Source organism: Armigeres subalbatus, chromosome 2 (assembly GCF_024139115.2).
Source record: "Armigeres subalbatus isolate Guangzhou_Male chromosome 2, GZ_Asu_2, whole genome shotgun sequence".
NCBI classification, from domain to species: domain Eukaryota; kingdom Metazoa; phylum Arthropoda; class Insecta; order Diptera; family Culicidae; genus Armigeres; species Armigeres subalbatus.
In genome coordinates, this window is record NC_085140.1 from 342,555,051 (window position 1) to 342,572,574 (window position 17,524).

General features: G+C 40.9%; 1 protein-coding gene across 6 annotated transcripts in view; it reads right to left on the reverse strand.

Annotated features, from left to right (window-relative positions):
* The window catches only part of LOC134212860 (serine/threonine-protein phosphatase 6 regulatory ankyrin repeat subunit B-like), a 224,217-nt gene that overhangs the window by 63,271 nt on the left and 143,422 nt on the right, over positions 1–17,524 (reverse strand). For all 6 annotated transcript variants that reach the window (XM_062691111.1, XM_062691107.1, XM_062691106.1 and 3 more), the window contains 3 exons: positions 1,903–2,198; positions 1,530–1,832; positions 43–1,470 (listed from right to left, as the gene is read on the reverse strand). In XM_062691111.1, the coding sequence (XP_062547095.1) occupies positions 43–1,470; positions 1,530–1,832; positions 1,903–2,198 (2,027 nt within the window). The remainder of the gene's footprint in view (positions 1–42; positions 1,471–1,529; positions 1,833–1,902; positions 2,199–17,524) is intronic.

The window sequence follows — 17,524 nt, forward strand, 5'->3', positions numbered from 1 at the left end:
CCAGAGTATAATCATAAATCATTAAATCTGCCTGATACTCACATTTTCCGTAGTCGCAGCATCGACTTGAACACCAGCGGAGTTAAGTAGCAGTCGAACAACATTCTCGTTGCCGGAATACGCCGCCAGATGCAGCGGAGTCAGCCCGGACTCGTTCCCTAATTCAGGTACTAATGATGTGCCAGATGGAGAATCAGATTTAACCGTTGCGGGTACGTTGATCAATAGCTCCCTCACGGTGTCCGCTTGACCGTAATAGGCAGCTACGTGCAGCGGCGTTAAACCCAATTTTTTACTGGACACCCTTAGCGAATTAGTGCTCCGCATAACCTCGAGCACCTGGCCGTGCCCGTTTTTTGCCGCCATATGAACAGCGGTGAAACCTGACTTGTTTTCGTCGGTGCATGATGCCCCCGCTCGTACGAGGACCTTCACGACGTCCGCATGGCCTCCTTCCGCAGCTAACTGAAGAGGCGTCGAGTCGGTTAGTTTGTTTCTCGTCGATATTACGCCGTTCCGATCGAATTTCATCAGTTCTTCTATCACCTTCACCGAACCTTGCATGGCAGCTATGTGAGCGCACGTGTTGCCATCTTTACTGGTGGCCATCACAAGGTTTGGGTGCTGCTGGAGAAATAATTTGGCAACTTCGGAGTAATTGTTTTGTGCAGCCACGTGAATGGGTTTCTGGCCAACGTCATCCGTCGCATCGATATTGGCACCTAGTTCAAGGAGTAGCTTACAAACATTCATCTGCCCACTGGCTGCGGCCAGATGTAGTGGAGTCTGTTTTCTCAGTGTTAAAATATCCACCACCGCGTTGTGATCTCGGATTAAAAATTTCACAAGCTCCGTATACCCGTTCATAGCGGCCAAATGGAGAGCCGTTCGACCGACTCGTGACTTAGAATTAATAAACGCCTTATTGGTAATGAGTGCATCACAGACTTGTAGGAAGCCATGCTCGGCCGCCAAGTGCAGCGCCGACCGGCCTTCGTTATCGAACACATCCACCCTCGCATGGTTGGCCAACAGAGTATTCACCAAATCCATGTGACCTCGATTACACGCGATCAACAGCGGTGTCCAACCGACCGATGACTGCCGATTCATCGCTTTCTGAATATCCGCAGTCGAAAGGTGGTTAATCATTTCTGAAAGAACATCGTTGTTACCAGCTACGGAAACCGCGTGAAAACATGTCTCCTGGGTGGACTTCGTCGCCAGCGATACGTCGCCCCCATTCTCAATCAGCATCCTCACAATCTCCCGATCGCCCGTTCCTGACTTCACCTCATCCTTCGTCACATGGCAGGCGTAGTGCAGTGCCGTCGCGCCGTCTTCATTCGTAAAGTTCAGATAGCTCTTCAGCACCTCCTTCCCATGTTTCTGCAACACGAAGTCGATAAGGTGCCTCACAATATCCGGATGACAATTTCGCGCACCCAGATGTAATGGAGTTTCTCCGACCTACAAAATCATAGATGTTCATCAATCAATCTCATTTTGCACAAACCTCACAGTCCTACGTTCGACTTTATCAACGGATCACCGTTGTCCTCCAGCAGCAGATCCAACGTTTGCACATTCCCATACTTGGCAGCCACATGCACGGGCGTCTGCCCATCGTCAGTCGTTTTGTTGGCACCGGCTCCAGACTTCAGTAACATCAGTGCGCACCGATCCCCGTCCGCCACGCGGGCTGCAATGTGCAATGGAGTCTCCCTCAGTTTACCACCTCGAACGTGCACTTCGGCACCAAACCCCAGCAGTGTTTCCACCACCGCCGGCTTGGCGGATTGAACAGCGATGTGAAGGGCAGTGTAGTTGTCCTGAAATGAAATGAAAAAAGAAACGTTTTAAATTTTGGGAATTTCATCCAAACCTCCCATCGATACTTACATTTGTGGGCACGTCGACCTTTTCGCCCTTGTTCAACAGAGTGCTTATGATGCCCACGTGGCCGTACTTGGCCGCAGTATGGATACTCCGCGCCCCACCCTTGTTCGGCATGTGCAGGTAGACACCCTTCTTGAACAGCGTCGTAGCGCACTCAGCGTGACCGTTCAACGAGGCGATGTGCATCAACGTACTGCCATCCTTAGTGCGCTCGTAGATACTGGCCCGGAACTTATCCGCCAGAATTTCGATGATTGACGCGTGACCGTTCTCCGCTGCGAGATGCATCGGTGTACGATCTGGAAGGAAACGATGGGAGATTCTTCTAGTTAGTAAATTATAGCTTTGTAAATCGTATCGTTTAAAACCAGGGTTTGCAGAAATCGATCTCAATAAATAATGAATAACGATAAAAGCAAGAGGCAAAAACTGTTTGGAATCATTACAAGTCATGTGTTGATGGAACCTGTATAAGTGCGAAAAAAATAAATTGGACAGACAGCCACCACCGGGAAGTGATGATAAAACGCATTGTTCTCGCTCATTTTGTGCTGGGGACCATATTTTTTTCGCTCAGCTATGTAGTACAAGTTGAAATGCATCATCAGATCCAGTGCCCCCCGAGTTTAGAACTTTTAAAACGAATTTATCATGGGGTATTAATAATAGCCCCAACAAGTTTTCCTGGAAACATTCAATTCTGAGTCGAAATGACGTGTATAGTTTTTGGCCAAAGCTGATAAGACTTTTGTAAAACTTGGGGCCTCAATCATTAGTACAGGGCTGACAATAGTCATCGTTGCAGTGTCTTCATTACTACTCGAAGTATAGTTGATGACGCACACGGCGTTGGCTTTCGTTGTGCAACCGAATTCGCGAAGTCGAAGCTGTTGTGCATACCTACATACATTAGTGACATCACAGAAATTTAGCATGGTGAAATATAAGAAATAAAATTTAAAATACTTCCAAAACATCGAACTTGTAGGAAGCCAATCGAACTGCTACATAAGAAAGTAAAATATATAATCAACCGTCTAAGATGAGTTAAGTATTCTCCATTTAATTCCACCAATTATTTCGATATCTTTGCAGATACGTATTTCGACCACAATTGTGTGGTCGTCTTGGCTCGGCTCGAGACACTGAAGACGACCACACAGTTGTGGTCGAAATACGTATCTGCAAAGATATCGAAATAATTGGTGGAATTAAATGGAGTTACTTAACTTGTCTTAGACGGTTGAATACATTCCACTAAAAAGAGCTTAAAATATTTTTTCCGAATAATATAATACAAAATACGTATATGGAACTAGCTCTACAAAACCTCATCGAATCGTGGGCACGTCTTTATTTGGGTACCAGGGGTTGGGTCTCACGACAGAATTAGACGCCGGCCTAAAAAGTGACGAAAACCCAACTAAGGGGTTTTCAGGGTTAATTTCAAGTTAATCGCGACCGGTGAGTTTGCCAGACCTGTACCCTATGAATTTCACCGTCCCAAATAGGAGTACGCACTGTAAAAGTGTGTCCAAAACTATGTCATTCATTTTATCTTCTGTAAATGCATTCAATTAACAGCAAAGCGTTTTTTTTGTTTTTGTGCTCTTTGTATTAAACTAGTAGTGAAGTATGACCAATGCCGGCGTCAGTTATTGTTATTAGGAAGAGCATCACTTGGCGTAAGAACGCTGCTTTAGGAAGCTACAGCGTGCTTGTGACGAGTGGTATTCTCCTCCTCTTTCTTTAATTATTACTAAGTTTTCCGAAAAGATGTGATTTGTCATCGGATAATGCTGAAGACCCTGGATAATGTATTGATATTACAATCAATGGAGCAGCTCAGATAAATACGTTGCTCTTCAACCGCTTTATTTCCAGCTCTTCATTGAAAGCGAACCATTTATGTGGGTTTTGTCGCTCATCATCATTTTATTTTTGTCTAGCTTTTCTTAGCAAATTTCACTATATTAAAATAAAAAAACTCACGATTGCGTGAGGATGCGTTGAATGTTTTTCATGGAGCTTATTAGGGCAACTCCAATCCTCCCAACGCTGACAATTTTGTTGCTTGATCGGGTTTGGAACCTAATCAAAAGTTTAATTTTGTAAAACATATTTTTGTAAAAAAGGTAAAAAAGCTAGCAATTAATATCATCATTATGGATCACCTGAAAACAATTTCAGATCGAATTATTCTTGGAAACGTTTTTACATACCCTCATTATTGGTACCTATATAAATTTTTATCTTTAAAATCAATAAAAACCCAGAAAAACACGATAAAACATGAACATTTTTTCAGTGACAATTGCGATTAAACTAGCATGTAAATTATGGTATAGTTTTGGCAGCCGGCATTGCTCACATGTAGTCAATATTGATCCAAAAATCTCATGGCAAATTAGTATTACTATTTGAGAATACAAAAAAAATAATATGGAGATTTCTAAAAATATTGTTTTTGACTTTTGGCCAGAATTTGGGCTGAAATACGTCTGGAGTATGTTAAAGGCCACGTCTGCCCTAAACCATCATGTTTTTGAGCAAGTCTTGAAGCGACATCTGATGGCATGGCAGGACAAAATAGATGAACTTGACCAGTGAACGTTCAAAAAGTGATATGTTTTCTTGTGAAATTGAAATGAAATATTTTTGTTTTGATCAATTTATCTGTTAATTCTAATTTAGCACTTCAATGTAACTGCCGACTCGAGTAGATATTACAAGGCGAATATTTAACGCATTCCGGACCAACCACTCGTGGAACTTATTTATACAGTTGCCTTTCCTCATCTTGATATTGAAGAGACCATCGAGATAGGGAGAGATCGAGGAATGGAAGGAAAATTGAAATGGAAACTAGATTCAAAAACCCAACTTAATTCGCCTAGAGGGGCCCTCCTTAGCCGTGCGGTAAGACGCGCGCCTACAAAGCAAGACCATGCTGAGGGTGGCTGGGTTCGATTCCCGGTGCCGGTCTAGGAAACTTTCGGATTGGAAATTGTCTCGACTTCCCTAGGCATAAAAGTATCATCGTGCTAGCCTTATACGAATGCAAAAATGGTAACTTAAAAATGGCTTAGAAACTTCGCAGTTAATAACTGTGGAAGTGTTTAATGAACACTAAGCTGCGAGGCGGCCCTGCTCCAGTGTGGGGATGTAACTCCAATAACAAGAACAAGAAGAATTCGCGTAGTAGTGATATAGTGCCTTTCTCGTATTTAGTCAAGACACCAACCTTATATGGCGTTTATATGGCTCGTTTCGATGTACCATTTGCTTTATAACTTTCAAACGCAACGGTCGATCTTTATCAAATTCAATAGTGATCAACCAGGTCTTGCCCTCTATCGAATAAAACTTGTTGCGAGAAAATCGATTAAGGATTACTGAAGTTGTCTAATGTTTTCCTTAGCTTTTGTGCACACATACATACACACGGGGCTACGAGTTCAAGTGCCTGGAACCGGGGCACAAGCAATGGGACTGTAAAGGTCCAGACAGAAGCAATCTCTGCCGACGCTGCGGATTGGAGGGACATAAGGCACAATGCTGCACGAACCCTCGCAATTGCTTGATTTGTTCCAGCAAAGCTGTGAACAGCAAGCACCCCATGGAGGGTTTGATGTGCCCGGCGTTTAAGCGTGCTGCAAAATCACAGTGCAGGTAACGCAGCTGGCTTGCTCGGCCTTGCCCGAGTGTTTGGTGTGCGCAGGTTTAGAGGAAACGGCGAAACACGTGTTGTTCGTGTGCCCACGTTTTCGCACAATGCGTGACCACATGCTTGCCACATGTGGTCTGGACACTACCCCGGACAACCTAGTTCGGAGGATGTGCAAAGATGAAGTTGGCTGGAACGTCGTTTTATCGTTCGCTGTTGGAGGTGGTCCCTAACCACGCACTTCCTGAACAACCCAGGATGTCTGTTGAGCAGATTCCCCATACATACACACGGACAGACAGATTTGTGCTCAGCTCGTTGGGCTGAGTCGATTGGTATATCACACTATAGGTCTCCGGGCCTTCGATAAAAAGTTCGTAATTAATATTTTTGTTATTTCTAAAGCTGTAGTAGCGTAAAATGTACCAAAAAATCAGAAGGGTTATGTACAAGACACAACCGCCCAACGTAAACTACGTAAGGCAGTTTTGTTCATTAAGGATTGTAGTGCCATCATGAATGAATATTTTTAGAAAATTTATTTGATTACTTATGTCACTGGTTTCGAACAAAACTAGCGTATCTTAAGATATGAAAATTGTTGGATACGACAATTGTTTTAAAAATTTACTATGAAAACCCAAATTTATTCCTCAGTGGTAATAATGCCTTTCTTGGATCCGAATTGCCTACATTTGGGTTTTGAAGCATTTGATGAAATATTTCAATAAGCTCTAGGGGAGCATTCTCTTTTCCGTTTGCAACATTTGTTATTCAGAAATATTCCAACCATTGGCATATCTTGTTTTTCGTGCATCTCTAGAAATCATAAAATGTCAATCATGTACCAAAACCAAATTAATTTGGTTGTGATGCGCGCGAGTAGTAACGTTGCGGACAGGAAAAGAGGGTGTGTGTGTTATTACAATCTAACTCCCACTATCTGGCAGTGTCACCATTGTTGGTAAAATCTCAAAATCTCAAATCGCATCGGCGATTCAAACCATGCGTGAGTCAAATCCCATCAGAATCATGGCCCAGAGATTTGCTCATGACTCGAATCGCAATTTGCATCATTGCATGAAATTTACGTGTTCTTCATTGTTGAATGCATTGAATTAACTGTTTTTCGTCTAAAACAATGGCTAATAATTGCATATATAAACAAAACATATATAAACGCCTCGATTGCGTTTTGACGCTTTTTACGAAATAATTTTTCGGCAAGTAAGCGAAGCGATGCGATTCTGTCCGAGAAACTCAAGCGCGATGCCCCTAGAGAATCGCAGAGTTAGCTTCAGATTTGAGTATAATTCTACCAACACTGAATGTCACCATGGATAAAATATTCGTGCAACCATTTTTTTATTAATATCATTGCAAGACTTTTGAATCAGGGAGCAAGAAGGTGATATCTCTATTGTAACTCATATAGCCCTTTTCAATAACGTATACGTTCCAAAGCTTTTGTCGTGTACAATAAGTACCGCATATTTTCACCCACGTATTATAAAAATATCTTAAGTGCATTCACACTTCCTGAATCAAAGTTAAATCTTTCTGATTCAGTCGCGCATTTAATCGGACAAAATATTATTAGGCCGATATAAATATTTTTTTAAATAAGGGAACTGTTCCATTTTCCATCATACTGAACATATATTCATCTCATCGCAAAACAAAGAAATACAGCACCAATCTCGTCGCTTCTTTTTGCTAACACGCGTGCTTACTGCTGTAAAAAATCACAAAAATAAGAAACAAACCAAATTCCTTTTCAATGCTTTGTTTTTGATGGGATGGAAATAGGAGCTATGGGATGAAGTGCCGAACCGTTCCCCTATATCTCCCCTCCCCTTCGGATTGTTTTGCTCAAAAATACCAATTTGAGGGGCAACAAAAAAAAATCCCGGTAAATTTTGAGAACTTTCAAAACGTTCTTTAACAAATCCGAGAAGTTTTCTTATTTTTTTTCATTTTAATATTTATTTATTACTAGCAGACCCGACGAACTTTGTTTCGCCTAAAATTGATTTATTCTCTGATTAGTTCTCGAGTTATGCAGAAATTTTTGGTTCATTTGTATGGGAGCCCCCCTTTCCAGAAGGGGGAGGCGTTGCAAACCACCACAGAAACATATCTTTCCTTCCAAAACCTCCTCACGCCAGATTTGTTTCCATTTGCTTGATCTCGAGTTATGATGAAATTGGTGTTACATTTGTATAGGATCCAGGTTTCAAAGAGAAGAAGGGTCTCGAACCTTCTTAAGAACCTTCCCCGACCCCAAAAACCTCTGTATTCAAATTTTCACGCCATGAGGTGAACCGGTCAAGGGCCGAAAACCTCATTAATAAAGACAATAAAAAAATTCACGCCGCTCGATTCAGAAGAAGAAGATTACCCCCTCCCCCTTGACCTTGCGTAGACCATAATTTTTAATAAATATGTGTAACGGCCTTATTAGTTTTCAGTTTGCAAAAAGAAAAGCTCAACATTTTTCCAAAGTCGTTTTTTAATATAAACATGTTTGTGCAATTACATTGCGATGATTGCATTACTAGCAAGGGCATTGGCATTGATAACAATTGATCGTCTCATGCCTGCACAAACATGCCCCTATCTGCATCACTTTTTATACACCATGCACTACATTACGCATTTTTGTTACATTTGTTTCGACCGCGGTCACTGCTCCGGCTCCATTGTTCTACCTTTTGTGCGAAACACCGCACAAAAAGCAGAGTCCAAAAGCCAACCGCACTGAACGGCGACGGCCGAAACGAGACTCTAGCGGACAAGAAAAGAGGGTGCTGCCAAAATGATCCAATACCCTATTTTAACGCTCATGACCCAAAGGTTCAATATAACAGACAAATTGGTAGAGAATTTCCGAGTCGATTGATGTATAAATCTCCAAAATCCATCGTAAGATAGAGGCACTATTAAAATTCAAAATATTACATGATTTCGTGACGGTCTCGAATTTGGAAATTTTCATTTGTCACCCTGTATCCGAGTCTTCCCTTAGACGTAGTTTACGTCAAAATTTTAAGAACAAAATATGATCAGAGGAGATCGGGATAGGTCGGTTATCGAGATGTAGAAAGGCCAAATGTATGTAGATTGAAGAGGCCGAGGAAACCATCGACATAGGGAGAGATATCGAAATACAGAACAGAACATCGAATCAAAGTAAATTGAACTGAACCTGAGTTGCGTGCTCTTGCCTACGCAATGCGGTCGGGTCTGAGCTTGACGACCGACTGGCAAATAGCTCACACAACCTCACTTGGTCAGTACAGTTGCTGATGAACAATGTGTGTAGCCGCCAGACATTTTTAATACTCACGCTCCTCTAATTTGAACAAATGGCGAAGACGGCTAATAACAAGACACACAGCTGTCAAATTCTTGCATATACAGTGTGAACATCATGTAGACTTGCGCCCCCTAGCGACTCCCAGTAACATTAACATGATTGTGTGCGTGATCAACTCAAGCTACATCACATGTGTTCGTTTCCGTTTGATGCAAGAAGAAACGCAAAAGCCATTTCTTTTTGCATTGACCATTCCGAACCACGAGGGGTTTCTTTCCGGAAAAATATCTTTTGCATGGATAATAGCAAACGCTATTTGCGATGATTCGATGCAACGATAAATCGACGAAATTGAATGGCTGAAACCGACGCAACTATTCGGATGCGAACTTCATTAATTAGGAAAGGTACACCGTCCGGTATCGTAAAGTAAATTCAGAAAGGAACCTAGAAAAAATAGAGTGTAATTGTCGCTGAAAATGCAAAGCACTATTAACCAACTGATTTTGTCCCTATTTGATTTGCGTTCAATTATTTTCCGCGATTTACAAAAGAGGACAATGTATACTGAGAATAATTTGTCTTATTTGAATTTATTATCCCACTGGTGGCAGATCTCGCAAAAGCTATGAATCCGAACGTGCTGTTTATTTTTACTAATAGTAGTGCTAGTTGTCGTCTGAATGTGTTTCAATTTCAAGCAGGAAACGTATTCCGATGAAAACAAATCTTATCCTGCTGGAAAGAGACAGATGATTAGCCTTTACCAAGCTCTCTAGTCCTCGTGCTGTCTAAACAAATTCACACACACTTCATCTTAATGTTTTCGTGACCCGATGAGGGCGCTTCGAATGTGTAGACTGAAAAGCTGTGTGTCTTGTTATTAGCCGTCTTCGGTTCCAGACTGCCAACAGAGACGTCTCTCACGCTGGAACTTGACTCCGAAAAATGAAAACAATGAATTTAGCGAGAAGTGGAACAATATCAACTTGGACACTTGACACGATGTCAAAAAGAAGGATCTATTTGGGATTATTTTAACATGGCGAATTGTTCAAAATTCTGTCAATAATATTTTACTACAGGAAATCGTGAGGAGAAATATATCTGGGTTACTTTTATTTCGGTTCAATCAAAGTTAATTGTCTATTTCTGGGGATTAAACCACCCGACTTGGACATTAATTTGCAATGTTGTGAAAACTCATATGTGAATATGTACATTATGTGGAAGACATTGATTTGAAAAATGTATTGGAGGTAACCACTTTCCCTTCGATGGGACTTGAACCCACGACCCTCAGTACGCTAGACTGGTGTTTTAACCAACTAAGCTACAAAGGACCTCCGTCAGCCTTCGCAACCTAGCGGCTACTGAATTAGCTCGAGATTCCCAAATCACTCGCAACCCATTTGCGAAGACGGCTAATAACAAGACACACAGCTCCCTCTCTTTTTCAGTCTACACATTCGAAGCGCCCTCATCGGGTCACGGAAACACTAAGATGAAGTGTGTGAATTTGTTTAGACAGCACGAGGACTAGAGAGCTTGCTAAAGGCTAATCATCTGTCTCTTTCCAGCAAGATAAGATTTGTTTTCATCGGAATACGTTTCCTGCTTGAAATTGAAACACATTCAGACGACAACTAGCACTACTATTAGTAAAAATAAACAGCACGTTCGGATTCATAGCTTTTGCGAGATCTGCTACCAGTGGGATAATAAATTCAAATAAGACAAATTATTCTCAGTATACATTGTCCTCATTTGTAAATCGCGGAAAATAATTGAACGCAAATCAAATAGGGACAAAATCAGTTGGTTAATAGTGCTTTGCATTTTCAGCGACAATTGCACTCCATTTTTTTCTAGGTTCCTTTCTGAATTTACTTTACGATACCGGACGATGTACCTTTCCTAATTAATGAAGTTCGCATCCGAATAGTTGCGTCGGTTTCAGCCATTCAATTTCGTCGATTTATCGTTGCATCGAATCATCGCAAATAGCGTTTGCTATCATCCATGCAAAAGATGTTTTTCCGGAAAGAAACCCCTCGTGGTTCGGAATGGTCAATGCAAAAAGAAATGGCTTTTGCGTTTCTTCTTGCATCAAACGGAAACGAACACATGTGATGTAGCTTGAGTTGATCACGCACACAATCATGTTAATGTTACTGGGAGTCGCTAGGGGGCGCAAGTCTACATGATGTTCACACTGTATATGCAAGAATTTGACAGCTGTGTGTCTTGTTATTAGCCGTCTTCGCTGGAACTTAAGGCAACTCCTTCTAGTGAAGGGCAAAGAATTCCAAGCTCAACAGTGCATCATTTTGGCAATATTCTCATGCTTCATTGGTTTTTTGACCAAAAATGTAAATGTAATACATAAAAATATAATTACCGTGAAGTGTAAAAACATATCATATTTATCATGAAGATCGTAGAAAAAACATTAAACACAAACTAAGCTCGCCTTATTACAGGTGAAGACATTCCATCTAATATTTATTAAATTCATGCCTACTATATGGCCTCACCAAATCCCATAAAAAAATATATGGTTAACTAGTTTAAATTACCCAAGTAACACCAAGCATTACAATATTGCACATATATCAATCATCAACGGCATGCTAATTGTATTAAATCAGTTTTAACGATGTGAAGCAGCATTTATTTATCAACTATCAGACAACGATACTCCACATCAGCATTACGAATGCACCGATGCTTTACTGATGCTTTATTTTAACATGTCAAAGTAATGAACCATTAATTCGGTCTTATAAGTGCCCTTTTTCACTTTAAGTCAGCTTTTAGGGCTGTATATTTTACAAGTTTATATAGCTTCATGGTTTCTTGGGTAGGTTTTACGTTAAACAAATCAAAACTAGTTTACCATGTTACATTTTTTAGTAAAGAATGCTATTCGGAAAACGCATTATAAGCGCAAAAAAAAATGTTTGCACTTTTGTTGCCAAGGAGGGGCCCTAGAAAAACACACAATTTCGTCAAAAATTCAAAAACCAAATATACAAGAAAGGCAAAGCATTTTTCACGCTATTCACGCCATAATCTAATACAAGAGATTAAAAAAATAATACCAACGGGAACTTATCTTTGTCATTTTTAACCATTATGCGGCCAACAAAAAAAAAACACACGTGGATGGCTGACAGGGTACCCGTGTTCCCATAAATTGATATTCTCATAACTTCAACAATTTTCAACCGATTTGGATAATTTTGACAGTTTTGGAAACAGAAACTCATATACTTTTTGCCCATTGTTAAGGTTTACAGCTTATGCCCATGGTTATACAAGAAATCTTTGAAGTAAGGCTTAAGAGTCTACACGCGTAACCAAAGGCCATTCAACCAGTTTCAAATATGCTACAAGCTCTTTGCGCTTCTTAGAATTGAAAGTGTTCACAGTATATGCTTCGGGTAATGCAAAAATCCCTGAAATGAGGTCTTAGTCATCCGAGAAATCTCTGGAGTAAAGCCTAAAGATCTACTCGCGTAACCAAAGGCCTATTATGCAAATTCAAATACGGTACATGCTCTTTGTGGTACTTAGCATAGAATGCGTTCACAGTATATGTTCCGAGTCATCCAAGAAATCTCTGGAGTAAGGCCTTAAGGTCTACACTCATAACCATGGGTCTATGGACTTGTCTCAAAAGTGGTACACGCTTTTTGCGCATCTTGAAATCAAATGTGATCACTACATATGTTTTGCGCTATCGAAGAAATCTCTCGGATAAGTCCTCTGGCGCCTTCATTGCATATGTTCATGGTCGTCCAAGAAAACCCTGGAAAAGGCCATCAGGTCTACACGCGTAACCAGAGATCTTTTAGATTGTTTCAAAACTGGTACATGCCCTTTGTGGTACATAGAATAGAACGCCTCTATTGCATATGTTCATGGTCCTCCAAGAAAACCCTGGAATAGGCCTTTAAATCTGCATGGGTACCCAGAGATCTTTTGGCTTGTTTCAAAAGTGGTACATACCCTTTGTGGTACATAGAATAGAATACGTCCATTGCATATGTTTATGGTCTTCCAAGAAAATGTTAGAATAGGCTTCAGGATCTTCACACGTAACCAGATACCTTTCGGATTGTTTCAAAAGTGGCATATGCCCTTTGTGGTACATAGAATATACCGCTTTCATTGCACTTGAACAATCCTCAGGAACTTCACGCGTAACCAGAGCTCTTTCGGCCTATTTGAATAGTTATACATGCCTTTTATGGTACGTAGAATAGAATGCACCCATTTCAAATGTTCATGGTCATCCAAGAAAACCCTGGAGTAAGGCATTAGGATCTACACCAGAGCCTGTTTTAGATTTGCTACATGCCTTTGGGGTTCTAGAATAAAAAGCGTTCATCTTCTTCTTCTTCTTCTTCGTTGGCATTACATCCCCCACTGGGACATTGCCGCCTCGCAGCTTAGTGTTCATTAAGCACTTCCACAGTTATTAACTGCGAGGTTTCTAAGCCAAGGTTACCATTTCTGCATTCGTATATCATGAGGCTAACACGATGATACTTTTATGCCCAGGGAAGTCGAGACAATTTCCAATCCGAAAATTGTCTAGACCGGCACCGGGAATCGAACCCAGCCACCCTCAGCATGGTCTTGCTTTGTAGCCGCGCATCTTACCGCACGGCTAAGGAGGGCCCCAATAAAAAAAATAATAAAAAAAAGCGTTCATGGCATATGCTAATGGTCATCCTAGAAATTTATGGAATAAGACTCCTAGGCTTACACGAATATCTAGAGGGTCTTTGAAGTCACTCCTTACGGAATCCAAGTTTCAAAGTGCTCGCGTTTTCGGGGGCACACCACTCGATACGGAAGTAACGCACAACTGTCATTTTTATTATTTCACGCATGCTGCGACGCAGCAAAGCTAAATCAACAAAAATGACAGTTGTGCGCCGCCTCCGTATCGATTGGTGTGCCCCCGAAAACGCGAGCACTTTGAAACTTGGATTCCGTGAGGAGTGTCCTCAATCTAATTTTAATATGGTACATGATCTTTGCGATATTAGCCCGTTTTTCCCTCACGTTCTCGGCGTGAAGTTGTATCGTTCCAATTTATTTACATTTTCTTTTCCAAAGAGTAGACAACTTCATATTAGGGATATGAATGGAGTTTGTATACTACCTGGAACCAACAACAACAAGACAACAATAACTACTTGGAATGCTAATATATCAAGATTAGGTTTCACATCTTGTTTATTCTTCAATACCTGCCCAAAGCTAATGACAACAACTTGAACTACTTGAAATGCAAACATGTACCAATAGCTTTCCGTTCGTGGGTTGATCTGCAGATCATTCCGATATGGAGTTCATAGACTACCTAGTACCATGGCAAAAACAAAAACTACAGCAGATGTTCGATAACTGCAAGTCATTTAACTGCAATGCTTTTAAACTGCAATTCGATAGTTGCAACAGTTTTACAGTTATCGGACCGCTAAACTTCAAACCGATGTCAGACTCAATGACAGCTGCATTGCGCTGCACATTTAGATGCACTTTTATTGCATCTGACGTCGATTGACAACCGTTTGATGTCTAAAGTGCGTTGCAGTTATCGAACGGCATTCGATAACTGAAAAGTAAACATTTTGCAGTTATCGAACGGCTACTGTACTAGGAATGCGTACATTCACTCAGATGAGGTTGACCCGATTTTGTCACTCCCAGATTTTGTCTACCCCTGATTTTGCCTAAACCTTCACTGCCTGTAGCTTATTATGAATCATTTATGAGTTAATAAGCTGTTAATAAGTTTGTAAGTCTCTTCGACAAAAAAAATACGGATTCCATTCACGTATTTTGCCTTGCTACGGAGCCCACGACAATGAAAATAACTACTTAAAATACAAACATATACCAAGAAGGGGTCTCACAACTTGTTTATTTTCAAATAACTGCCTCCATTAAGGAGGTTGATCCATCGACCTTGACTCTATTTCATAGACTATCTGGAGCTCAAGACAACAACAAGAACTACTTGGAATACAAACATATACAAAGATGGGGTCACAAAACTTGTTTATTCATCGATAACTGCCTCCATTACGGAGATTGATTTACAGGACTTCGGTGGGGTTTGATCCCACGAAACCAGTATGCTAGACAGGTGCTTTCCCTAATAAGCTGCTAAGGACCTCCGTCGTCCTCCACAGCTTAGCGGGTACTGATGAAACCAAATTCCCAGCACCGGGCATGTAGCCAAACTCTTGCAATACATTCTTAGAACTAACTCTCTAATATATGTTTTTGTACAATGCCAACCAAGGAGGATGAGTAATTAGTATTATCTGGCTCCTGCACACTTGCTTCATCACCAACGGCGCTTGATGTAGTAAGGTTGTGTGAGGTTGTGCCAGTTGGTCGTGAGATCACAACCCGACCACATAAGCGAAGAGGGATCGCCTTTCGAGTTCAGTACATTCAAAGTTAATTGTCTATGTTCCGGGTATTGAGCCACCCGGAGTGGAAATTAATTACTATGTCTGAAACTCGATTATGCATATGCACAACATGTGATAGATTAAGTTCGGAAAAGGTATTGGAGGAAAACCGCTACCTTCCGTCCTTCCCAGTTGTTCTTCAATAACTGCATCCGTTACGGAGGTTGATACACTGACCTTGACTCTATGGAGTTCGTAGACTTCCTGGAACCCACGACAACAACAAGAACTACTTGGAATACAAACAAATACCAAGAAAGGGTAACGCTACTTGTTTATTCTTCAATAAACGCCTCCATTACGGAGATTGATCCGAAGACCTTGACTGTATGGAGTTCGTAGACTACCTGGAGCCCACGACAACAAGAACTACTTGGAATACAAACATATACCAAGAAGGGGTCACACAACTTGTTTATTCTTTAATAACTGCCTCGATTACGGAGGTTGATCCACCGACCTTGAATCTATGGAGTTCGTAGACTACCTGGAGCCAACGACAACAACAAGAACTACTTGAAATACAAACATATATCAAGAAGGGGTCTCAAAACTTGTTTATTCTTCAAACGCTGCCTCCGTTACCGAGGTCGATCCCCAGGCCTTGACTCTATGGAGTTCGTAGACTACCTGGAGTCCTCGACAACAACAAGAACTACTCGGAATACACACATATACCAAGAAGGGGCCACGCAACTTGTTTATTCTTCGATAACTGCCTCCATTACGGAGATTGATCCGAAGATCTTAACTGTATGGAGTTTGTAGACAACCTGGAACTCACGACAACAACAAGAACTACAAGAAACACAACTGTATACCAAGAAGGGGTAACGCAACTTGTTTATTTTTCGATAAACGCCTCCATTACGGAGATTTTTCCGAAGACCTTGACTGTATGGAGTTCGTAGACTACCTGGAACTCACAAAACAACAAGGGCATTGGATGACCCGGAACATATACTGTGAAAGCATTATATGCTAAGCACCATAAAGAGCATGTACCGTTTATGAATTTGCACGATAGACCTTTGGTTACGTTAGCAGACCTTAAGATCTCATTCCAGGGATTTCTTGGATGACTGAGGCCTTACTCCAGGGGTTTTTGGCGACCCAGAACATATTCTGTAAACTCCGACTATTCTAAGAAGCGCATTGAGCATATAATACATTTGAAACTGGTTGATAGTGCTTCGGTTACGTGTGTAGACTCTTAAGCCTTACTTCAAAGATTTCTTGTATAACCATGGACAAAAACTGTAAACCTTGACCATGGGTAAAAAGTATATGAGCTTCTGTTTCTAAAACTGTCAAAATTATCAAAATCGGTAGAAAATTGTTAAAGTTATGAAAATATCAATTTAGTGGAACACGGGTACCCTGTCGGCCATCCAAGTGGTAAAAAAATCAGATGCCCCTCCCCACGTCCCTACATTTTATGGAGTTCTTAGATGTCACCGAGTTTCAGCTTTCAGCTATAAAAATTCATTGAAATATCACCACTTGAATTTGAAAAAGGAACACGGGTACCCCGTCGGCCGCATAAGGGTTAAACGAATTATAACTGAAAATTCTTTTCTACTCGAAATTTACGATTTGTTCGTAAAAAAAACTGTTCTCAAATTGACATTTCAATTTTTTATGGTTCAAATTCATCTGGGGGATTACTAGGCAGCCACTACGTGGGAAATAATAAGTAGAGCTTTTGTTGATAAACAGAAAAAAAATAATTTGTTGGTGGTAATATAGTTGCCGCCATTGGCGTAACTAGGGAAAAATTCTAGGGGGGGCTAACTTTTTCCTATTCCTATAGTCTAACAATAGATGCATAAGTATTAGATTGCTAATGTCGCTCCTGTTCGCATGACTAACATCTAGGTCACTTTGATCTGGCAGCCAAAGTACCGGTACTACAAGTGTCAAGCCAATGTTGATGATGAAACAAAACATGTACTACAGCATGATGCATGATAAACGGCCAAGTTAGGCTTGTGGAAGCATATTTTGGCAAAAATGGAAACAACTGGCTTTTAATGACTACAGCGCCACTAGCGTTCTAGTACTTACGCTTCTACTAGTCAAACACAAAAAAGTTATTGTTTTTGTTCAGCTGTCCGCAAGTGTGCCTACCAAACA